The sequence below is a fragment of the Dipodomys spectabilis genome, unplaced genomic scaffold (assembly GCF_019054845.1).
Source record: "Dipodomys spectabilis isolate Male_0828 unplaced genomic scaffold, ASM1905484v1 ptg000066l, whole genome shotgun sequence".
Lineage (NCBI taxonomy): Eukaryota > Metazoa > Chordata > Mammalia > Rodentia > Heteromyidae > Dipodomys > Dipodomys spectabilis.
Window position 1 is genome coordinate 12064250 of NW_024870743.1, and position 25037 is coordinate 12089286.

Genomic DNA, 25037 nt, shown 5'->3' on the forward strand with positions numbered 1-25037 from the left:
ACAACAACAAAAAGTTCTAATGGAACTAAAAAACTCCTACTACCTCATGACACCTTGTACATTTCAAGGTGGAGATCTGGTGGAAAACTAACTGTGCCATCTGTCATATGAAAGTAAACCATATACAATTATGTGCATATTTTACAATAAACACTTTAAGTTTCTGCTGACAGCCTCGTGACTGACCTGGACCCTCCAGGTTTATATAAGTGCACTTGGAGGCTCACAGGAGGGTGCCACTTCTCATAACGTATCTCTGCCTTCAGAGATGTTCAACTACATACTCTTATGGCAATTCTAAGGCTTTATCCACTCTTTTTTTTTTTTTTTTTGTCCGGTCATAGGGCTTCAACTCAGCTCTTCAGCTCAAGGCTAACACTCTACCACTTGAGCCACAAATCTACTTCTGGCTTTTTTCTTATGTGGTGCTGAGTAATTGAACCCAGGGCCTCAGGCATGCAAGGCAAGCACTCTACCACTGAGCCACCTTCCCAGCCCTTCTAAGGCTTTATCTACAAAAAAAAAGAGGGGGAAGTAAGAGTTAAAAAATAATGACAACAGTAAATATTTAAGAGATTTATTAAAGCATCTTATCACAAAAATGGAAACATACAAATTAAAAACATGCAACCACTATCTCCCAGGTCAAAGTGTTATTTTTCCTACTTCTATAGCTGAAAACCTCAGATCTTATACCCAACTCACTCATCCTGAACACTGAACTCACTCCTGGAATTACCCAGGGTGGAAAATAACCAAAACACAAACCATTCTATAAAGAAAGTGCGAAATTTATAAAAAGAATATATGTGTAGAATGCCTTTCCCCTCCCCCCATTAAAGGCGTACAATGGCACTTTGCTCTTGCTTAACCTAGATTGTCTTCAGAATGTATTAAAATGTAATAGATTTAACAAAAAACAAAGACTTTTAATAAATGTCCAAAAGCTCCTTAGTGTTTGAAAATAAAATGCTGAAACAAAAAGACAATGTATTTCATATCAAACATGTATTGCAGCATTCTGTAAAATAAACAAGACAAGAAGCTGGTATAGGGTTTATTGATAAAGGCAGAACATCCTCAGGCAGGTAAGTAAGGAGGCGGTGGTTCTTTCTCAGGCATCTTCACAGCCATTTCATAGGTTGGCAAAACATACTAGAAAGAGAAAAATAGTTCCATCAGACTTCATTCTCTTTTAAAATCCTTTCTAGACTAATTCTGCTTCAGAAATGCAGGCAGGAGAATACAAGCCTACAGGGAAGAGCTGAAGGATGTTTAAATACTCTAGAACATTGCATGTGAGATGTCTGACCTAAAGTTGCTAGAGATGGCTGGAAAGCAGGCAGAATTCTCCCTTTAAACTAACCTGGTTGCTAGACTTTCTCAACATGCAGTACCTACTCTTCCCAATCCCTCATTCCAGTGAGTATCAATCACACCTCAGCAGTCGAATGCCGGTACGGGAGGGAGTGCATGTGCAAGCATGTGTGTTAAGGCACTCAATTGAATCGCTACATAGGAAGCCACAAAGAGGTGACTAGACCCTGAGTTTAATCATAAGCCAGTTGTAGTCAGAGGACATGAACAGTTATAGCTTCTAGGTTAATGGACATACTTTTGTAAGGTAGTGCATTCTAACCTAGGAAATTCCAAGTGTGACAAGGTGACCCTACATAAACCACATATATTCTATGTACTGAAAACTTGAGGAGACAGGAGAGGTAGGCCTTTCTACATCTAACCGACTCAGAGCCCTCTTCTCCATGATGAATCAGCTCACCCTTTGGTGAATACAGATGTTATTTGAAAGCAATACCAGTTTCAGTCAATGCTACCCTGCCATCTTTAGAATCCTAGAAGCTATATGAGCCTAACACAATTATTTCCTATCTTATTCCCCACACCCTCCAACACAGTGACCAGCACTTGTGGGGAGCATGAATGAAGACATCTAACAGCCAAGTTGAGTGCACTAGTACAGAGACTGTCTAGCCTTGAGTACCCAAGATTCCCATCGTAAAATACCGAATGCTGGTGACTGAAGCTACTCAGGCCCCAAACCATAGTTATGGCCCAGAACAGAAGATCAAACCACATTCCTCTTTTAGATCAACAATGGCCAGCAACATTTCCATGTAGTAAACGGTGGTTAACCTGTGGAGGTGCTTCAAAGGCAGGATATACAGCAATCTCCGGCACATTTCTGTTGTTGATATATTTATAGCAATTCCAAACACAGTTGATCAGATAAGCCTGAAATGGTAAAGACAAACTTCAACCATCTGCTCGAAGATGCAGACACATTTCCAACACTTCCCCACGTATTTTCTGTGGAGAAAGGACCTGATACTTGGGACCTAACAAAGGTCAGAACCTTTCCCTACTGGCTCTCATTTAAATGTCAAGTTTTCCAAAGAAGAAAAGTTGATGCTTCAATCAATCTGTCTACTAGTGTGCCACAGAGGAAATTCTGGGGTTCTGAATGTAGGGAATGGTAGCAGATATGCAATACAAATCATGAACTATTTTTGAAATCATAAGCAAGTTCTTTATACTTAGGAAAGATCTTGACACTTCCTACTCCCTGGAAACAATAGACCCCTGGAAGTACCACTTCCACTGACCCTCACCTCCAACCGATCCTCCATCCACTGTGCCGAGGAGTGGGGAAGGCCATGACTAAGTATTGTTTTACCAGTGCCTCTAAAGTTTAGTACACAACTTACCTTAAAAATGATAAACACCACAAAGAATGCCAGAACAATGAACAGAAGGCAGCTGGAGTCCAATGCCAGGAGGTCGTCTTTGTAGGGAAAATCAGGCTGTTGTTAAAAATAAAAGCTGTTACACTTTGTGAAAACATAGACAGCATTTCAAGAATACAAATACAAGACTCTAGAAGTCTGAAGTGCTTTGTACAACTATTTGAGAATAATACAAGGGAAATAAAAAATTCATAAAAATTCCTAAGCTGTTCATAACAGGATTTAACTCTGTACTTTTAAGCTACATTATCTGAAGCCCATAAACACTTAAAATATACTTGTTTAAATATCTAGAATACTCCAATAAAGTCTAAATCGAGCTAGTTTTCTCTTTATTTTTTCACTATTGCTTATCTTTTGGAGCTTGACAGAACACAGTCTCCCATGTGGGATTACAGATTTGTTCCTGATCAGTAAATAAGAAGACGCTGAGAGCTACCTAATTTCCATGTGCAATGGAGTCCCACATACTTTTTTTTTTTCTAAAAAGTTACTGTTGTCTCAACTCTCCATCACATGGGCAAAAATGCGGGATTTTACTGGTTAAAAACACAAGCAAGAGGGCTGGGAAGTTGGCTCAGTGGTAGAGCGCTTGCCTTGCATGCCTGAGGCCCTGGGTTCGATTCCTCAGTACCACATAAGCAAAAAGAAAAAAGCCGGAAGTGGCGCTGTGGCTCAAGTGGTAGAGTGCTAGCCTTAAGCTGAATAGCTGAGGGACAGTGCCCAGGCCCAGAGTTCAGGCCCCACGACCGGACCCAAAAAAAAAAAAAAAAACAAAAAAAAAAAACACAAGCAAGATTATATGCTTCGCTGAAGACACTAAGAAGGACTGACTGCATTCATTTAAACCCTTATTCTGTTCTGACTCTGGGCAAGACATCAGGACGTACTGCTGGCTGCAGAAGTACCTTCTAGTCTCACAGGGACAAGAAGACGGGGCTATTCCTATAAAAGCAACTTCACTTTGATACTCTTTTCTATAAAGCATGGTTTTTTTTTGGGGGGGGGGTGAGGGGAATGATTACTAGGCTTTGAACTCATTCTCCAGCTTTTTTGGCTTGGTTGCTGATGGTGCTCTACCACTTGAGCCAATGCTTCTACAAAGCTCTTCTGTTTAAAGCATGTGTCTGTGTTCAGTGGAAATGTCAACACAAAGACTCCAGTAATTACATTTTCATATACTGAGTACAAGCCACACGAGGAGCATTTCTATGCTGAGGACTTTTTTCAGAAGGTGGGAAGGCACAACTTGGGATGCTACAGCCAGAGATGACAACGTTTACATGGCTTGTGACCACAGATGGCAGGCAACAAACCCAGGCCCCCACTACCAGAACCCCTCCCAGGCCAGCCTCCGCCCATCTCACACCTGCGCCACTTCTTTTTTTTTTCATTTCAAAAATACTTTTTTTTTTTGTCGGTCGTGGGGCTTGAACTCTGGGCCTGGGCGCTGTCCCTCAGCTCTTCAGCTCAAGGCGAGTGGTCTACCACTTGAGCTACAGCGCCACTTCCGGTTTTCTGGTGGTTTATTGGAGATAGGAGTCTCACGGTCTCTCCTGCCCGGGCTGGCTTTGAACTTCGATCCTCAGATCTCAGCCTCCTGAGTAGCTAGGATTACAGGCGTGAGCCACCAGTGCCCAGCTATTTTTTTTTTAATTTTTTTTGTGAACATACTGTACAGAGGGGTTACAATTACATGGGCAGGATAATGAGTACATTTCTTATCAAGCATTGCAGCCTCCTCCTTTGTTTACCCTTCACATCCCTTCCCATCCTCCCCCCTAACCCCCCCCCCCCTTTGCCACTTCTTCACATCCTCACCCTCTGGCTGTCAGGCACCAGAGCCTGCCCTCAGCTTCGACTTTCCCCCACCCCTGCCCATTCCTCCTCTGCCTCGCCTCCAGGACTCTCATTTCACTAGAGCCTTTTCTTCAGCACTTTCTTGCCTGATTCTTCTTAAAGCCCCAACGAAATGTTAAATCTCACTTCTCAGCTCAGGTCTCATATCCAAATGACATCCACTCACAGAGCTGCCTAGTTTAGTAACTTAATGGTTAATTTTCTTACTTTTTCACTAGACAGTAAGCTCCAATGAGGTTTCCCTAAAATCTAGCTGAGTGTCCTGCACATAAGAAGCAACCAAAATTCTGGATGAATGAAAGATACATGTGGTGATGTGCAAAAATGGACTGGACAGCACACCTGCAAGTGGAGAGAAAAAGTTCTAAAAGCATTTTGAAAACAAACTGAACACCCTAGTTCAGGTGAGAGTGGCTGGAGATGCAGTGGTGAAATCCTCCCCCTCCTCCTGAATAACTAGTGTAAGTTAATGAGTGAGAGAGGCCGATAGAGAGGCGTTAAGATATAGCCATGTGCACACAAAGAGAAGATCATCTGAAAGGCAAAGAGAAGCCCGTTTGCCAGTTTTGAGCTTGGACCTTCAGCTTCCACAACTGAGAGGAAGTGAATTCTGGTTATTTGTCACCTCTGTGTAGGACTTTATGACAACCCAAGCAAAGTAACACGCTCATTTTATGTTTTACTTCCCTTCTTACCACGTAGCATTTTCTAATAAAATTAACAGTTGACTTTAAAAACAAAAATACCCTCTTTTCCAGCATTCATCTATCTCAATGCCATACTTCCCTCCAAAACTCATCCACAAAGCCCCACTTGGCCACCTGAGCCCAGTATCCTGGGCCCCACCCCTTTCACTGTGGCTAAGACAGCACCCCTCTGGTTTTTGCAGACATCATGTATTGAGTCCTCAGATACATGGTTTGCTCCCGGAGAAGAAGGAAGTTATCTTTACCTTGTATCCATAACATGCACAGATGTGACTAGTACAGAGCTGAATGGACTCTTGGACATTTGCTACAGATTATTATTAGGTAACAGCACACCCATCATTTTATGAGGGCCAAATAAAGGCAAGTGAGTCTATTGTTAGTAAAGTGAAAATCAAAAGTACAGCTACACTTCTTTGCTGTCCATTTTTAACAAGTTTTAATACCGGAATGTCCACATGGTATGGTAAGATGATATTCTATTTTCATCTTAAAAGGGTTGGTAGCTACTTTAAAATACTTTAAAAAGCAAATGGGGTAGCTAAGAAATAGTACCTAAGGTCTATGCTGTCCATTTTTAACAAGTTTTAATACCAGACTGTCCACATGGTATGGTAAGAAGATATTCTATTTTCATTTTAAAAGGGTTAGTAGCTACTTTAAAATACTTTAAAAAGCAAATGGGGTAGCTAAGAAATAGTACCTAAGGTTTACCCAGGACTTCAATAAAAATTATTTTAATTAAAATTAAGCTGAAGTTGGGTGCTGGTGGCTCAAGCCTGTAATCTTAGCTACTCAGGCTGAGACCTGAGGACTGCAGCTCAAAGCCAGCCAGGGCAGGAAAACGCCTGGAACTCTTATCTTCAATTAAACACCAGAAAACAGGAAGTAGAGCTGTGGAACAAAGTGACAGAGCCCTAGTCTTGAGTCAAAGAGCTCAGGGAGAGTGCCCAGGTCCTGAGTTCAATCCTACCCACCGACACCTCCACCCTTAAAAAAGGTAAGCTTAATTAGTGCACACACTTACAAGCTGATCCAGGTATTCTTTGATTCTTGGTAAATAAGTCAGAGAACTGATGGCAACCAGGCAACTGAGAACAAAGTCAAAGAGCCGATAACAAAAGAATGGAATGAGCCACCCCACTTGATACTGTAGAAGAAAATAACACAGTTATTACGTATGATATCACTACCACACAACAAACTTTAAAAGGTAAAAATAAGACATACTTACAGAAATTGCTCCATATACCAGCATTGAACTGATTATAAACATAAGAACTGAGACGGCAAAAAGAACACAGGCATTATCTAAGAAAGAAACAAAAATCAAATTAAGCTACTCATATAACAACAACAAAAATCAAAACTCTTCATGACAAAAATGTTTTAAAGATAGCTTACAACATTTAAGGTAAATTTCAAAATTGGCCAGAAGGAATAGAATCCATCTCAGCAATGCTGAGTGCAGATGGCTCACGCCTGTAATCCTAGTTACTCAGGAGGCTAAGATATGAGGATCACCATATGAAGCCAACCCAGGCAGGAAAGTCCACGAGATTCTTATCTCCAATTAACCACCAGAAAACCGAAGTGGCATAGTGGCTCAAAGTGGTAGAATGCTAGCCTTGAGTGAAAAAACTTAGGGACAGCACCCAGGCCCTGAGTTCAAACACCAAGCTGACAAAAATAAACAAATAAATAACAAAATAAATCTTGAAAAATTCATAGAAAGCTTCTATTTGTTATAGGTAAAGCAAATGTGCCCTTCTCTAAGTCCAAAAAAATGAAGATGGCTAAATAGGTAATTACAGTACAACATGGCAAGTGCTTCAACAGATGGAGAAAACATTTCAATTAGACAATCAAAAAATAATAACAAAAAACCCCCAACAACCTACAAAGTTGACCTTGAAAGATGGGAAGCATTTAACTAGAAGAAAAATTAAACACAGAAAACCTCAATAAGATACAACCTGAAATGCAAAGTTCTCCATGAATTACCTTTACCCCATCCCAGTCTCCCCAACATTTAACCTCACCGCTTCCTTCTATTTGGTCTGTTTTCTACTCACAGGTCTATGCTCTTCCTTGTTTCTCAACTCTTCCTTGGTTGTTCCAACTCTGCACTAACCCATGCTTACTAATTTTTTTCCCAAAACATTCAAATAATCTCCAACATTACTAAACCACACTTGACTTACTGAGTTTCTTGGCACAATAGTTAGCTCTGTGACTCTGTGACCTGATACATATTCACACCAGTGGATAATATATGTATAGCTCACCATTGAGTAGTAGTTAGCATTAAACTCTGTAATAGCTCTCTATTTTTCCTAGAGCATGCAGGCTACCTACATGTAATGATTTTTTTTTTGGCCAGTCGTGGGGCCTAAACTCTGGACCTGGGCACTGTCCCTCAGCTCTTCAGCTCAAGGCTAGCACTCTACCACTTAGGCCACAGCACCACTTCTGGCTTTTTCTGCTTATGTGGTACTGAGGAATCAAACCCAGGGCCTCATGCATACGAGGCAAGCACTCTACCACTGAGCCACCTTCCCAGCCCCAAATGTTACGAATTTTAAAGTACTTCCCTGCTACAGGATACAAAACATCACGGACAAGAATTCATATATACATACATACATATATACATATATCTGTATACATACATATATACGGATATATGTATATATGTATGTATATATGTGTATATATATAAAAACAATATAAAGTTAAATAGAATAGGTACCACCAAACTGGAAAGCCAAATTTCTAATTTAAAAGAATCAGCTTTTGGGCTGGGAAGGTGGCTCAGTGGTAGAGTGCTTGCCTTCCATGCATGAGATCCTGGTTCGATTCATCGGTACCACATAAACAAACAGAAAAAGCAGGAAGTGGTGTTGTGGCTCAAGTGATAGAGTGCTAGCCTTGAGCTGAAGAGCTGAGGGACAGCCTGCAAGCCCAGAGTTCATGCCCCAGGACTGACAAAAAAAAACAATCAGCTTTTATGGGCCAGGTGCCAATAGCTACTCAGGAGGCTGAGATCTGAGAATGTAGTTTAAGGTCAGTCTGGAAAATAAAGTCCATGAGACTCTCATCTCCAATTAAATACCAAAAAAAGCCAAAAGTGGAACTTTGGCTCAAGTGGTAAAGCACTAACTTTGAGCAAAAAGGCAGGGCTTGCCCTAAACTTAAGCACAAGACCTGCATTGAGTGTGTGGACACACATGCACATCACACAAAAGATTCAATTATGGGGAATGATATGCTTATTTTAGTATGTGAGGTTTTTTTTTTTGTTTTGGTTTGTTTGGGTTGTTTTTTTTTTGCCAGTTCTGGGGCTTGAACTCAGGGCCTGGGCACTGTCCCTGAGCTTTTTGCGCAAGGCTAGTACTCTACCACTTGAGCCACAGCACCATGTTCTGCCTTTTCTGTGTTTCAGAGGAATTAAACCCAGGGCTTCATGCATGCTAGGCAAGCCCTATCTGAGTTTTAAATAAATGAAATTCAAGATCTTTTATTAGAACAACGAAAAAAGGGTGGGGAGTTGGTAACTAGAGAAGTGAGAAACTATAGGCCTCGAATACTCCATCTCCAATTAACCAGCAAAACGCCATGCTAAAGGCATTGCTCAAATGGTAGAGTCCCAGCTGTTGAGCAAGAAAGACAAACCAGAAGTGGGACCTTAAGTGGGACTAGTGGGGAGTAAGTATAAAAGTATGTGGGTGTATGTGTGTATGTATAGCCTTGAGCTCAAACCCCAGTACCACTAAATAATTAATTCACTCTTCTCTATATCTCAGTTTTCGGAAAACCACACATGACTAAGAATTTCTGGCATTAACCAATTAATTAAAATTGTACAGTGTACAGTTAAAAATGTGCAACCAAAAAGTAGCTCGAGCCCAGTTGTGGCTCAATCCTATAAGCCTACCTACCTCAGGAGGCTGAAATCCAAGGATTGTCATTCGAAGCTAGCCTAGGCAATAAAGTCCATGAGATTCTTATCTCCAATTAACTATCAAATTGCTGGAAATGACACTGTAGTTCAAAGTGGTAGAGCATTCACTAACCTTGAGCACAAAAGCTCAGGACCAAGGACCAGGGCATGTATGTACATGCATACACACACAAGTTGCCAGGCATGGTAGCACATGCTTACAATTGCAGCACTCAGGAGGCTGAAAAGTCAGGCATGGTATTACATGCCTATCATCTCAGCTATGCAGGAAGTGAAAACAGGAACACTGAAGCCCAGTGCTGGCCTAGACAAGGTCCCAAGTTCAAATTCTCGAACTATTAAAAAAGAAAACATCCCAATCGTGGGAACAACTACATTAGTTGTTTCATGTTGAACATGTGGTGACATATGATAAGCTACAAAATTCATCTCTGTGCCTGAAAAATGAAGTTAGCCCTGCAGATCATAAATTATTAGATCGACAACCAAATAACCAGACACAAACCATGAATGGGTCACAAGTAATAAAGTTCGTAATAAAAACTAATGAAGAGCCAGGTACTGGTGGCTCACTCCTGTAAACCTAGCTACTCAGGAAGCTGAGATCTGAGGATCCCAATTCAAGCCAGCCCAGGCAGAAAAGTCCATGAGACTCTTATCTCCAATTAACCACCAGAAAACCAAAGTGGCTCTGTGGCTCAAAGCTGTAGAGTGTTAGCTTTGGGCAAAAGAATTCAGGGGCAGTGCCCAAACCCCAGCCCCATGACTGACAATTACATAAGTAGGTAGGTAAATAAATAAATAAATAAATAAATAGAAGCATGCTAATAAAGTCCAAAATCCTGAGACTTAAAATCCTACATATACAGAGAGAGAGAGAGAGAACAGGGAACCTTTTTCTGATGTGAAACTAAAAAATAAAATGTGCAGAACTTGTCTGTATGGTAATGTCTGAGGTCTAATTTCCTGTTTATTATATTCCATAACTTGAATTCTGTAACAGTCACTAGTATTTTTTGTGCCTGTATTTTAAAGAAAGGTAAATAGTAATTTAAAATTACTGCCACAAGAAATAAACAGGATTAACAGATTTACAGGGAAATTTATTGTCTACTCCACTTTCTATCCCCGTGTCATCTCTCCATACAAACAGAACTATATACAGAATTTGACCCTGAACAAGAGATCTCATCAAATACATAAACATTCTGTATTTTCTACTTGACTCCATGGGGAAATCTCCCATCCTAAGTAAACTTGCCATCTAGCCCTCAAAGTCTTATACTACAATCATTTTATCTCCCCCTTACTGTGCTCTCAAGCAAGGCACATAATTACATTCCACAAGAATCTAGTAGTCTATTAAATCCTGTGGCTAGAAATGGCCTACTGTAATTTTAATTGTATGCCTTTGAAAAAATCATTCATATACTTTCCTGTTTCAATAAGTACTTTAAATAATCCAATATTAATCTTATTATTCAATTTACTTATTTAACCTTTTGAAGTATAATGTCAGCATATCAATACTTTGCCAACTAAGTATATTTCTAAATTATATTGGTAAAACTAGTGGGGATTTTTTCTCCAACTTAAAACTTACCAGCCATTCGCTCAGATGAATAGTAATTACCGATGACTTCATACTGAATGTTGACAGCTGGCATGGAGTTGGGATGAGTCACCTCCACAGTCAGCAAAATTGCCATCAACAGGTTTACCACCTGTGAAGAGTAACATCAATTACATTTTATTGATTACAATCAGGAAACAGCCTTCAGAAAACCTCTAGATGGTCCCATATTTAAAGTGTTTTACTTAAAAAGTAATAAGGATACAAAATAGTAGGACAATCTGAGATTAGTTTAAAAGGGCATAGAAGAATCACCAGTGGCTAGCTATTCTAGAGACTGAGATCTGGGAATCATGGACCAAAGCTAGCCCAGGCAGAAAAAACCGTGAGACTCTCATCTCCAGTTAACCAACAAAAAGCCTGAAGTGAAGCTCTGATGTTCAGAGGTATATATATTTACTCACATACGCAATCTCAGAATCTGTGTTTGAAAAAGCTTCATATAGCTAATACATTTATCCTGAAGCCTGACACATCATCTTTACCTTCTCCCCCCCCCCCCCCCCTCCCCAAAGCTAGACTTAAAAGCTTAAAAGAAACTTTTGTCTAGGTCACTTAACTTTCACTACTGGTCTTAAATGTGCTCCTTAATTTAAGTGCTTCTCTAATACCTTAAGGCAGCTTCTAAATACTGTCTTGTCTAGAATAAACAACTCAGATCCTTAACTCACTCTTCTATCTGTGCAATGCTTTCCAGCTGACTCACCATTTCCCTTCTGCATTCCCCCTTACATAAGCTCCAAAACGATAGATACAAAATGAACTAAGATCAGCGTAGTCCAAAACAACAGGGATCTGAGTTTACCCATTCTAGAAAGCAAATTTCAATTAACACAATTTAAACTGTATTGACATATTTTTAATGTACTGATGTACATTCTTTGAGTGTTAAATGAACATTAACTTCCTAAAAAATTTGTATGCATACACACATGTACTGGTATGGACTGAGAGCCTAGCTATTCTTGTCTGGCTTTTTTGTTCAAGGTGGTCCCCTATCACTTGAGCCACACCTTCACTTCGGGTTTTTTGCTAGTTAACCAGAGTTAAGTCTGCCTGGGCTGGCTTCAAGCTGGAATTCTCAGATCTCAGCCTCCTGAGTAGCTAGGATTATAGGTATGAGTCACCAGCACCCAGCAGCAGTCTTTTTAAATACTAAAAAAGGTGCTAAACTACCATCTGTAACCAGAACACAATTTGATTGAGAGGCCCCAAGCATAGCCCTCAATGTATTTGTGATCAAATTTCATCTTCTTGCCCATCAAGATTTTCCAGATCTGAGGGTTCTAGGTGTGGCTCAAGTATAGAGCTAATAAAAAAAATGTGGGCTGGGAAGGTGGCTCAGTGGTAGAGCGCTAGCCTTGAAGAGCTGAAGAGCTGAGGGACAGCGCCCAGGCCCAGAGTTCAGGCCCCACGACCCGACCAAAAAAAAAAATGTGTCTAGATCTGGATTCTGATATTCTATAGGTTGATTCACTCAGCTTTCTGCAAGTAAAAATATGATCAGTATGTAATAATTTAGTATTATCATCTATAACCTAATAATTAGTATTATCTCCTAAGAGCTGAAGAAGACAAAGTTGCCTCCTCCTCATTTTTAGCAAAATCTAATATTTTATCTACTTTAAACATTTTGCTGATATCCATTTGGTGAATCTTCCTGTAAATCCCATCTTAAGATTAATTATGCCAACAATAGTTAGTGAAACCCTGTGGCATCCCAGGAGGCACCGTCATTTTTACATGCTGAGAAACAGTTTTCTTAATGATTCAAAACAGGAATCCCACCTAGAGGCTAGAAATATGGCTTAGTGGTAGAGTGCTTGCCTAGCATGCACAAAGCCCTAGGTTCGATTCCTCAATACCATATAAGCAGAAAGGGCTAGGAAGTTGGCTTAGTGGTAGAGCACTTGCCTTGCATGCATGAGGCCCTGGGTTCGATTCCTCAGCACCACATAAGCAGAAAAAGCCGTAAGTGGGGCTGTGGCTCAAGTGGTAGAGCACTAGCCTTGAGCTGTAGAGCTGAGGGACATCGCCAAGGCCAGAGTTCAGCTCCCATGACAAAAAAAAAAGAAAAAAGAACTCCAACCATATAAACAGAAAGCCAGAAGTGGTGCTGTAGCTCAAGTGGTAGGGTGAGCTCAAGTGGTAGCCCTGAGCAAAAGAAGCTCAGGGACAGTGCCCAGGCCCTGAGTGCAAGCTCCAGAATGGGAAAGAAAAAACAAACCAACCAACCAACTTCACCTAGGACTACAGTTAGCATTGCCTTACTAAAGTCCACAAAATCTGCCCTCCTCCCTTGTGAAAATCCTGCACATTAGATACGCTGAACAGTTACAAAAACAGTATCAGCAGTATTTCCAATAAACCCTATTATATAATTCTTTCCCATGCCCACCCTGAATGACATTTCACAAATGTTCTATAAGCAAGCAGGCCAAGTTCCATCTTAAGGTTAAATGACAGTGTCTGTCCAATGGATATCAGCTTGAAATCAATTCAGCAAACTCCTTTGCTAAACTTTATAAACCAAAAGTTAAAAGGCTTTTTTTTTTGCACAATACAGGCTGTTTTTTGGTGGTCCTGTACAATTTCAACTGGGCCTCACACTTACTAGATAGGCATTCTACCCGCAGAAAAATATTCAAGCATACAAACCAAAATTACTAAATGAAGAAAATGATACCAAACTGTAGGAGTTTTAAATATAAAAACATTCTCATCAAACATAGAACAAACACAGATACAAATTCATCCACAACTATTAGCAACTTTATTGTGTGTTCTGATTTTTATAAGTAAAAAAAAATCGACATCCTCACAAGCATGTCTGGGTTTTTTTGGTCATATATATATAATATACATATATATATTACACATATTATATATATATATATCCATTCTAACTGGAGTGATATTTCACTTTTTGATTTGACATTTTTGTATGTGTTTTTGTACTGAGTTCCTCATATATTCTAAACATTAATCCTAAGTCACATAGTTTGCAAGTATATTCTCCCATTCTGTGCTTGATTTCACTCTGTTGAAGCGTCTTAGTTTGAAATAACCCCATTTGTCTTTTTCTTTTGTTGCCCATGTCTATATTCTTGCCCACAAAAATCCTTGCACAAACCAATGCCAGAATGCTTTTTCCTGTATTGTCATCTAGTAGTCTTGTTGTTTCTGGTTTTACATATATCTTTAATCTATTTTAAGTTGGTTCTTTTATATGTTGACAGAAAAGGGATTTAGTGTCATTTTTCTACATGCAATTATCTACTTTTCCTACCACCATTTGCTGAATAGAGTATGCTTGCCCAAAACTGTACTCTGGGGCACTTCTGTTAAAAATCATTTGGCTGTGTATGGGTATATTTCTGGGTTCTCTATGCTGTCCCATTGGTCTACGTACCTTTTTTCCTTTTTCTTTTTTTTTGTACCAGTCCTCGGGCTTGAGCTCAGGGCTTGGGAACTACCTCTAAGTTTCTTTTGCTTAAGGTCTACTACTTGAACCACAGCTTGTTTGGATAGTTTATTGGAGGTAAGTGTTTCATGAACTTTTCTGCCTGGGCTATCTTGGAACTGTGATCCTCAGATCTGACTCCCGAGTAGCTAGGATTACAGTCATGACCCCGGTATTATGCGACTATTTTTATATCAGTACTATGCCATTTTGGTTGCTATACTTTTGTAGTATGTTTCAAAGCTGAGTGTTGTTTTTCTTCTTTTGCTTAAGATTACTTTGGCTGGTTGTAGTCTTGCTCCATTCAAATTTTAGGATTTTTTCCCCCTATTTCAAAATAGTGAAGGATGACATTGGTATAACAGAAATTACACAGCCATTTTAACATTTTAATTCTAAGACTTCTATGAGTAAAAACAAATTTCCATTTACTTGTTTTTTTCAATTTCTTTCATTAATTAATGGTTCAGTTTTCACTGCAGAGGTTCCTGATTAGATTTACTCCCAGATTTTATTTTACAGTAATTATAAATGGTGTTGCTTTCCTATTTTCTTTTCCAGGTATTTACTTTTCAGTTAGCAATATATAATAAAAATGCTAGTAACTTCTGTTAACTTAGTTTCATATCCTGAAGTCTTCTACTCAATTTATTAATTCTAGGAGTTTCCTTGGAAGTCTTTAGGGCTTGTTATGTATTTGACTGTGTCATCTGCAAATAAGGATCTCTTGACTTCCTTTCTGGTCTGGGAGGGCTCTTCATCTATTCATCTTGCTCCAATGCTCTGTAGCATTCCAGTACTCACGGAATAGAAGTGTGAAAACCACACTGGGTTCCTGATCTTAAAGGAAAAGTTATCCAGTATGTATACTATTCGCTGTGGGTTTGGCATAGATAGCTGTTACTGTGTTGGGTATTTTTCTCCAAACATGTAATTTATTAATCAATTTTTATGTGAAAGGAGATTAAAATTCATGTTTTTTTCTGCATCTACTAAGGTGGTCATACAGGTTTTGTTCCTAATTCTGGTGATAACTGATTTGCATGTTTCATCTGTAGGATGAATCCTATTTGATCATGATGAATTATCTGTTTTGAATGTACTGTTGAATTCAGTTTGCTAGTGTTTTCTCCTTCTTTTGGTGCTGATCCTGGGACTTAACTCAAGGCCTGGCACTGTCCCTGAGCTTTGTTGCTAAAAGCTAGAACTCTATCATTTGAGCCTCAGCTCTACTTCCAGATTTTTTGGTGCTTAATTGGAACTCAAGTCTCCGGACTTTCTTGCCCAGGCTGGCTTCAAACCACGCAGATCTCAGCCTCCTGACTAGTTAGGATTACAGACATGAGCCACCAGTGCCCAGAATTTTGCATCTACATTCATCAGGGATATCAGCCAATAATTGGTCTGTCACCAGACAAGAATCAAGGTGATACTGACCTCCACTTCAACTTGTTGAAGTAATTTGAAAAGACTTGATATTAGCTGTTCTTTAAATGTTTTGGAGAATTCAAGCAGACTTTGTTGAGAAACTATTATGCAGTTAATTTAGTTACTTATTGGTTTGTTCGGGTTTTCTCTATCTTCATGATTCACCATTAATAGGTTTTATGTATTCAAGATTTACCCATTTCTAGTACATTTTCAAATTGATCAACATACATTTGTTCATAATAGTTTCTTACAATTCCTTATGTTTCCGTGGCATGAATTGTACTGTTTCCTTCTTTATGATTTGCGTCTTTTTCACTACTTAATTATTATTATAAACGTTATGAACAGAGGGATTACAACTACATAAATCAGGTGTTGAGTACAGTTCCTTTTGTACAGTGTCCTGTTCCTTTACTCTCTCCCAGTCCCTCCCTCCCATTTCCACCCATGAGTTGTAGAGTTCACTTCCACCAGTGTCCAGTGAGCTCCAATGCTGCACTGTCATCCCCTTTTTCCCTTGAGTTCTGTACCTTCCTCTCCCACCCTCCCAAAGATTACATGTGAACCCACCATACATTAAAAAGAGAATCTTCAAAAGATAAATATTAAAGAGAGTTCTTGTTTCTATACCTTGGAGTTAATTTCAATATATATATGTGTGTATGCGTGTGTATATATATATATATATAAAATCTTATAGAAATAATAGAGGTATATAGGCATTGCTTCTTTGTGTCTTTCTTAAAAGTATCCTCTTTTGCGCTCCCTGTGAGTCTTTCTTCTTTGTCTAGCTAGGACTTTGCCAATTTTATGTTTTGAAAATACTGATACTTCATTCTGCTAATCTCTTGAAATTTTTGACCCCCACCCCAACTTTTCTTTTTTTGGCCAGTTGTGGGGCTTGAACACTGGAGCCTGGGCTCTGTCCCTAGGCTTTTTGGCTCAAGGCTAGCACTCCACCACTTTGAGCCACAGCACTACTTCCAGTTTTCTGGTGGTTAACTGGAGATGAGTTTCATGGACTTTCCTGCCCAGGCTGGCTTTGAACTGCAATCCTCAGATCTCAGCCTCCTGAGCAGCTAGGATTACAGGTGTGAGCCACCAGCATCCAGCTTGTCCCTTTTTTATTTCTGCTCTGTTTCTTCCCTGCTAATGGTTTAGTATTTTCTTGTTTTCCTAGGTCCCTGAGATGTATTATTATTTGAGAGCTTACTACTTTTTTTGCTGGGGGGGGGGGGCAGTTTTGGGGCTTGACTCTTGGGCCTCAACTCTTCAGCTCAAAGCAGGCACTCTACCACCTGAGCCACAGCACCACTTCCAGTTTTCTGGTGGTTAATTGGAGATAACACTCTTGTGGGCTTTCCTGCCTGGGCTGGCTTTGAACTGTAATCCTCAGATCTCAGTCTCCTTGGTAGCTAGGATTACAGGCATGAGCCAGCAAGCACCTGGCAGCTTTCTACTCTTTAATGTAGACATTTACTGCTGTGAGCTTTCCTCTTGGTACCACTTTTGAAGTGTTCTGCAGATTTTCATTTGTTTCAAGAAATTTTTAAGTTCATTTTTGAAGTCTTCTTGGCCTCATCAGTCCTTGTTTTAAGAGAATATTGTTTAATATCCATCTGCTTACAAGCTTTCCTAAAACTTTCTCCTAATACTGATTTCTAGTTTGGCTGCATGTGGAGAGAAAAGTTACTTGCTACAATTACAGTTTTTGTTGAGACTAGATTTGTGGCTTATAGTGGAGGATGGGGGACTTAAAAAATTTTCCCACAGCATTATTTCGTCTCAACCTAGTTATCTGCTAAGACTTCAATTAAAGGAGTGTTTGTTTTCAAGGCCTCACAATTAAGGATTTCATAGGCTGAAAACTCCCACAGGTTTCTAAGCAAAGAACTACTGTTATAAAGACCAAACTGATTATCTTTAGAAGAATTTTTTAAATGTACACAGAATTTTTGTTGTTTACTACTATATATAGTTACAACCAAGTTGTCCCTAGTAATCTGAGGGGACAACGCATCCCTCTAATATCTAAAAATTATCTCAAATGATCTAATCAGTAAGTTAACTCCTACACACATTTTAGAGAGTTAAGACATCACCCACCACCTTCCAGGGGCACTTTTTCAGTTGGTGGTGGTTGGGATTGAACCCAGGGACTCATGCATGCTAAGGCAAGTACTCTACCACTGGAGCTATTCCCCTAATCCTGGAGAACATCTCACATGGAGAGAAAAATAAAAGATACACTAACTAAGCTCTTTAATAATTAAAGTTTTAAAAAAAACTGAATTGGGGGAGAAGAGCACTTGGAGAAGAAATAGCATACACAAAGGCAGTGAAGTGTTTGAAGAAAGATACTAACTGGCTGGAAGGGTATACTGCTTGAGGACATGTCTTCACTTCTCTCTCAACAACCTGACATTTGACTCCTGAAAGGGGAGACATGCATTAAAAATTAGTTATATATTACATCTTTCCAAGACCTACAATTATTACAAATGTTTCTCATGTATTCCTGAGTCACACCATTAGTTATACAGAAAAATACCTCTGGCAGTAGCCTTTTAATCCTACCCTTAGTCATTCAATAAACATTTGAGCCTACATCTCATAAGAAACTTGGTTAAAATAATCCAGCTTCAAATTCCTTAATAATGACAGAAAACAATTTTAGGAATGCAAGAATTTAAATGCATTCATTTTGGAATTTCATATTACTTAACCAGGTAGGTTAGGCAGGTTTCTTTCAAATCTAAAATGACAAATGCTAACTTCAGGGCTGGTAACTCTGGCACACAGAATTGGCACTGGCTTCTCTATGCTCTTCCTGCAAGGACTATTCAATACCAAATACTCATCAGTATACAGTGTTACAACTGCCTTAAGACAAGACCAAGAAAAGAGGTATTAGAAAGCAGAGACACTATATCAGATACAGTTTCTGAGCCTAGAAGGAGGGAGGGTTGAATTTCCAAGTTCTAAACAGCACCTAAAGTTTCCTGGTCAACACAAGCTGGAAGTGCCATACATATTCCCCCACAGACAGTAAGTACTGACTCACCCAGAATGAAGGAACAGAAAACCAGGACAAGGAAGTTAGGGAGGGAACCATGACACAGTTGATCAGGAGGGAAGTGACATTCTACCTCACCTCCATCTTAGTAGAGTCTGTTTGGACAAGTCTTTATTTAGAGGTACTATATTTCGGGGTTTTACATCTCACATGTCTCTGCATCTAGCAAAAATTATCTTTCCATTGTATGTACTGAAGCTTACAGTTTTTAAAGTCACCAGCAATGCTGCAATAAATAAAAACAGTTGCTCTTTTCCAGTCCTTAATTTGTATGATAAGTTGCATTTTCTTGTCTGTGCTCCAAATACTTTGTAATGCTACAAAGTATCTTAAGGGCCAATGCCACCCATGTTCAAGACAAGAAATATCTAGGTCTACCATGTAGCAAGTTAACAGGAATACAATGATAAACAGTACACCCAGTCTTTGTGATTTATCCCTTTTATATGACTACCATACCCTTTTACATTGAAAATGGTCCGTAAACAGCTTAATTGATTTAAGTCGGATTGATTTAAACTATTTACAATGTTATACAAACCCAAAGTCTTGCCAGGTAAAAACAACTATGGCATCTTTTAAATTGTGAAGTTAAAGTAAGGAAGAGAAACGTTTTTCACACCAACAGCTTCTTTAGGGAACAGACTTAAAATTCCTCACTCCTTGTTTTTTTAAAGGAAAAAAACGCCCTTACTCAAATTTTTCTCACTGCACTTTGGGTTTCCTGTTTATAAGTCCCACTTTATCCTCTTATTAAAGCAGACAGCATTAAAAAAAAAAAATCTGCCTGGCAAAGACTGGAAAGAAGTTGAGCCAACTGCATTTGAATAGCTGAAGTTGGGATGGTGGCTATTTTCTTCTTGAGAAATTAGAAACCCTTTGTCTGTGAGTGGAGGGAAAGATCTGAAAAGAAACAGGAAAATGAAGTTTACAGGCAAGAGTCCCAGGCTGGCAGACTCTTGTTTTCTCAGCTAGAGAAGGGAAGGTCATTTTCTAGAAGGAAACTGGAGTTGAATATGGCGTGAGGATCCTAAAGATACGAACTAATCATTGAGGGGAATGGAAGGCAGAGCTAAGGACAAACAAAAGAAATTAAAGACTCAATCCTATAGCTAAATGGAAAGGAAATAAAAGGAAGCAATTGAATGTCATTTATTCTACGTCCAGTATTACAAATCAGTTAAAACACAGAGCAAGGGAGAGCTTAAGGGAAAAGTGATAGTTATACAGTAATAGCATGACTTTCTAAGCACAAAAGTATGGAAACATGAAAATAACCTCAGCACAAACTAATAAAACTGCACGTTCAAGTTTTGTGGCTTTTCTTTCCTAATGTACATTAACAAAGCAAGGCTGTAAAAACAAGGGTGTTCAGGAATAATGTGGAGATCTGATGGTCCTGACACACTGCCTGACTTAAGATTTTCATCTGTTTTTGCCCAAATAGTTATTAACGAGTTGAAGATCCTGGATGGGGAAGTAGAAGTACAAAGAAAGTCAAAATGCGAGGGGGGGGGGGGGGGAGCCTGGGATACATCTCCCCCTTCATCTGCTGTTCACAGAACTGCCAGGACCTCCACAGCTATCAGTTAAGCTTCCTTCCTCATCCCACACCCACCACATCACCGCCATTAGCCAAACTTGGTCAAAGTTTCAGAGAAGTCGCAATAACCTAAAACCGTCTAACAGAACAACATTTTTAGAAGGCACACGTAAAACAGTTCCATGTGAAGGGATCCTGGGGATTGTAGTAAGAAATCATAAATGGGTCAAGTACTGAACCATGATCGGCAGCCATCCATCAAGGTTCTCAATGAATCGCGCGGATCTGGAAACCCCAGAATCTCCAGCTTATGTGGCGGGAACAGAGTAGACTCTCCTTGAACGTCTCTTACAAATCCGGAGCGGGTCTGCCGATCAGGGAAACGGCGACGGGGGCAGGGGTGGCCCCGGGGATCCTGGCAGACGGCCCCGCCAAGGCAATCGTTTATCTTTGTTCTCGAATCAGAGGACTTTCCATGAACGAATGAGGCGCGCGCACACGCGCACACGCACACGCACACACGCACACGCACACACACACACACACACACACACACACACACGAGACTACAGCTGGAGTCTTCGGCTTCCCCCCAGGCCAGACAACGCCGGCCCGCTCTCAGCTGTCCCATTAGGGAGCGCTGGGTGGGAGGGGGCGAGGGGCGCCGCTCGCATCGCAGGGCACAAAGAGCCCAAACTGCGGAACTCCCGGAACTCCCCCAAACCCGGCACCCCTCCGCCCCGTCTCTCCACACTCGCTCTTTCTCCTCCGGTTCTCCAGGCAGAACTACCTCCCTCGGTCCAACCCCACCCCGCGACTCCCCGACAACTTCTCTTAACAAACTCCCAGGCTTCGTTCGGGGCTAAAACATGGACAAACTAAAAACTAAAAAAAGTGCCTCAACTTCCACGTCCCCGCCGCGCCCAGCCCCACCCCAACCCACCCAACCCTCACTAGGATGGACGCCCCCCATCTCCCACACATGCGCACTGGCTCCCCCCGCCCCACAAACCCAGCGCGTGCGCACTGGAGTGGCCGGGCGCCGAGGCCTACCAGCTCTCCCGTGCGGGCCCCCCCCACTTACCATGTACCAGGTTCCCAGGATGATGGTCCCGGTGCGGACATGGCAACAACCGCAGCACCGGGTGCTGTAGAACCGGTCGCTGCGGCTCCGCTTGAAAGTCATGGACACCATGACTCCTTCTTAGCCAGTCCCCCTAACAAAAGCTTTCTGCCCAGAGGTTGATCCCAGACAGCTCGGTCGCCCTCTCCAAGGCCAAACGACGCGTCTTCAAAACCGCCCTCGGCCTGGGCCCCGCCAGCTCCTTCGCGCCTGCGCAGTGAATTCTCGCGGGACCTCGATTTATCAGCTCTCCTGCTCCTCGTAGACCAATAGGGAGAGGGAAGCTGGATGAATCCAGGTCTTGATTGGAAGAAAATGAGAGATTGACAAATCCTCTCGTCCAATCAAAAGTGCAATTCGCCTCAGTGTTGTTCGGCTCCAGAGGGCAAGCGTCGGCTCGTAGACTTAGGGTAGTTCAAGTTGGGGAGAACCTGGGTGTTCTTCATCCCCGAGATGAGACAGGCAAGAGGCATTTAATAGGAGAAAGGAGAAACGAGAGGGAGTGGCTAGCAGAGAGCGAGCGGGAAGAGCTTTCTGGGCTTAGTCCTTGCCACGTTGTAAGACGGCATTGCTCACGTGACCTTCAGGCGTAGCTCCATTGTTGGGCTGATTGTGGACGGTGCCTGCAGGACGGGGCGTGGTCTACTGAGAGGGGCGTGGCCACGAGCTGTCTGCCCCGCTCCAGAGCAAATCCAGGCTCCCTGGAGGATTAGGGCTTACTTTTTGGTCCACCCGCCTCTCTCTCTGAAGTCTGTTGGGGGGGGGGGGGGGGGGAAGGAGGGAGGGGAAAAGAGAGGGGGAAAAGATCCTGTTCAGCTCTGCCAAAGGAGAAAGGATTAAAGAAATCGGAAGCATGATAAAGGGTAGGTTTTTTGTTTTTTGTTTTTACCCAGACTAGGGAGTTTTGAAGAACGTGTGAAAACGCGTGTCATTAAAACCAGCCAGCTTTACACACCCTTCGTATAGCCTTGAGAGCTCTCCACCTTTCTTTGGGGTGTTCTATCCATCTCTGTAAAGCTTGTTCACTGGACTTCGTATTCAATCTTACCCCTCCAGAAAGCTCTGGATGCAATTCTTTTTACATTCCTGCTACAACACTGTAGGTGAATGCTTTATATTCCAGCTTTGGCATCTTCGGGGATGGAGCCTTGCATTAATTAATGAGTAAATTGAAATCTTTGACTTATGCGCCTTTTGTATGAAACATGTGACTAACTTGGAAAAAATGTAGTCAAGTATGCTACAATATACATTTGAGGATAATAATAGGTGTAGTCAAGCAAATACTAAATAGTGATGTATCTCACAGGACATGGAACATGCATATTTTAAACACTGACATGTATATTTGGTAGGGTGGAGAAAAGGAGGACCAGAAGACAGTGTAAGATAGATAACACAAAGGTTGGTTCATGAGCCCAGTGCCAGCTACTCAAGAGGCTGAGATTTGGAAGATCTCAGTTGGAAGCCAGCCCTGGGCAGAAAAATTAGACATTGCTCTCCATCTCCAATTAACCAGAAAAAAGCTAGGTTGAATGCATGGTTCAAGTGGTAGAGTGACAGCCTTGAGTAAGAAGGCTGGCTGATCCTGAGTTAGTCTCTCTCCCACTGACCAAAAAAAAAAAAAAAAAAAAACTAATGAAAATAGAGCCTGTGTGTTGTTTAAGGAAATGGGCCTATACTGGGAAAGAAAAAAAAAACTGAAAGCGTTGCTACTGGTCAGCTTTTGTTGGGTAATAAAATACCACAAAACTTAGCACCTTCAGACAAACTTTTTTTCTCTCTTCAGGTTTGCATAAGTTCCATTGAATCCTGTGGTCAGCTGATGAACTTATTTGAGGCTGGAAGGATACTCTAGAATGATCACAATGTCTGATTGTCAATTTCATGTCACCTGGGTTGACATTTGTGCTTCATATTAGCAAGCTGGCACCAACTCTTCCATGGAGTTTTCATAGGGCTTGCAGAAGAACTGTGAAGAGACAAGCCTGAGCGCTCTTTTCAAGTACTACTTTAACTCTTCAGGTGATTTGTTCTTTTGATAGAAACAAGGGTATGTGGCTAAGCACAGATGAAAGGACTGGAATACCAAGTTCTTACATCTTGGTGTGGTGGGAGCTTTAAAGGCATACTGCCAAGTGTGTTGCACACAGAGATGTGAAGGCTAAGGGGCCATAGGTATCAAAAGTGGCACCAGAGATGAAGGAAGTAGGGAGACGGTCCAAGAAGGTGTAGATGAATGAGGAAAACTGAGCAATCATTGGATTTTATTATTAGTCTTCTAGTTCTGTTTATGAAAATTATTCATTCTTTGATTAATTTGATTAGTTTAGAATAAAAAAGAGACAATAAACAATAGTGTGAGATTCCTAGGACCATCTAGTGAAAAAAAAAACTCTTCAAGGAAAAGTTGAGAAGAGTAGGTACTAAGGGAAAACTGCTTTTAGTTTTCTAAAAGAAGCAAGATTATAAAGTGAAAGAAACACATAGAGTACTACCTAGAGGGAGTTGCTGGTTTGATACATAGAATGTCAAATCCACAAACAGACTGACATCCATCTGTCCGATCATTCTTCCATTTGGTCATCCATCCATCAATCTGCCAATCTTTCCTCTGTTTTTGCTTCTGTGTGTATGTGTGTGTTTCTCTAATATTCAACTCATATTTATTTCAAAATGGCAACTTTTTGAGCTAGTACTAGGGCTTGAACTCAGGGCCTACATGCTTTCCCTCAGCTTTTTCACTCAAGACTGGCACTAAACCACTTGAACCAAACCTTTACTTCCAGCTTTTTGGTGATTAATTGAAAATAGTCTCACAGACTTTTCTGCCTGGGCTGGCTTTGGACTCAGATCCTCAGATTTCAGCCTCCTAAGTAGCTAGGATTACATATATAAATCACTAATACCTGCCTGGTTCATTTTGAGTTCCCAAGGGCAGGTTGCCCAACACTGTACTACACACTTCCACTCTTACATAAAGGAAAGCCTGCAACACACCTTCCCGTTCAGGCTGCCATCCTGAAGTAGCTTCCCAGCCTCTATATCTGTTGGTGTGTTTGGCTTCTTGGGTGACAGGGCCATCTGAAGTTGGCCAGCCTTCCTTCTGCTTCCTACACAGTGACTGAAGCCACACAGTATTTGAATGATTGTCCCACTTGCTTGAACTTTGCCTTGTTTTATCAGCTGTGTCATCAGTCATCTCTTCAGCTCAACTCAGAGCAGCAGCCTCAATTAGGAAAATGCTAATTAAAACCCAATCCAAAACATAAAGAAGCTGGGCATCAATGGCTCATGCCTGTAATCCTAACTGCTCAGAAGATAGATCATGGTTCAAAGCTAGCCAGCCCAGTAAAGACCATGAGACTCTTCTCTCTAACTGCCAGAAAGCTGGAAGTGGAGCTGTGACTCAAGTGGTAGAGCACTAGACTTGAGCAAAAAACAAAAAAAAACTCAAGGACAGCACCCAAGT

At 40.9% G+C, this 25037-nt stretch overlaps 1 protein-coding gene across 1 annotated transcript; it reads right to left on the bottom strand.

Annotated features, from left to right (window-relative positions):
- Window positions 1–563: 563 nt before the first annotated feature.
- Window positions 564–21793, bottom strand: Laptm4a (lysosomal protein transmembrane 4 alpha). Its single transcript, XM_042680785.1, has 7 exons — window positions 21527–21793; window positions 10900–11020; window positions 6567–6643; window positions 6360–6482; window positions 2727–2822; window positions 2155–2253; window positions 564–1155 (listed from the first exon to the last, which is right to left on the bottom strand). The coding sequence occupies exons 1-7, from the start codon at window positions 21635–21637 to the stop codon at window positions 1081–1083; spliced, it is 702 nt and encodes a 233-aa protein (XP_042536719.1). The 5' UTR covers window positions 21638–21793; the 3' UTR covers window positions 564–1080.
- Window positions 21794–25037: the final 3244 nt, after the last annotated feature.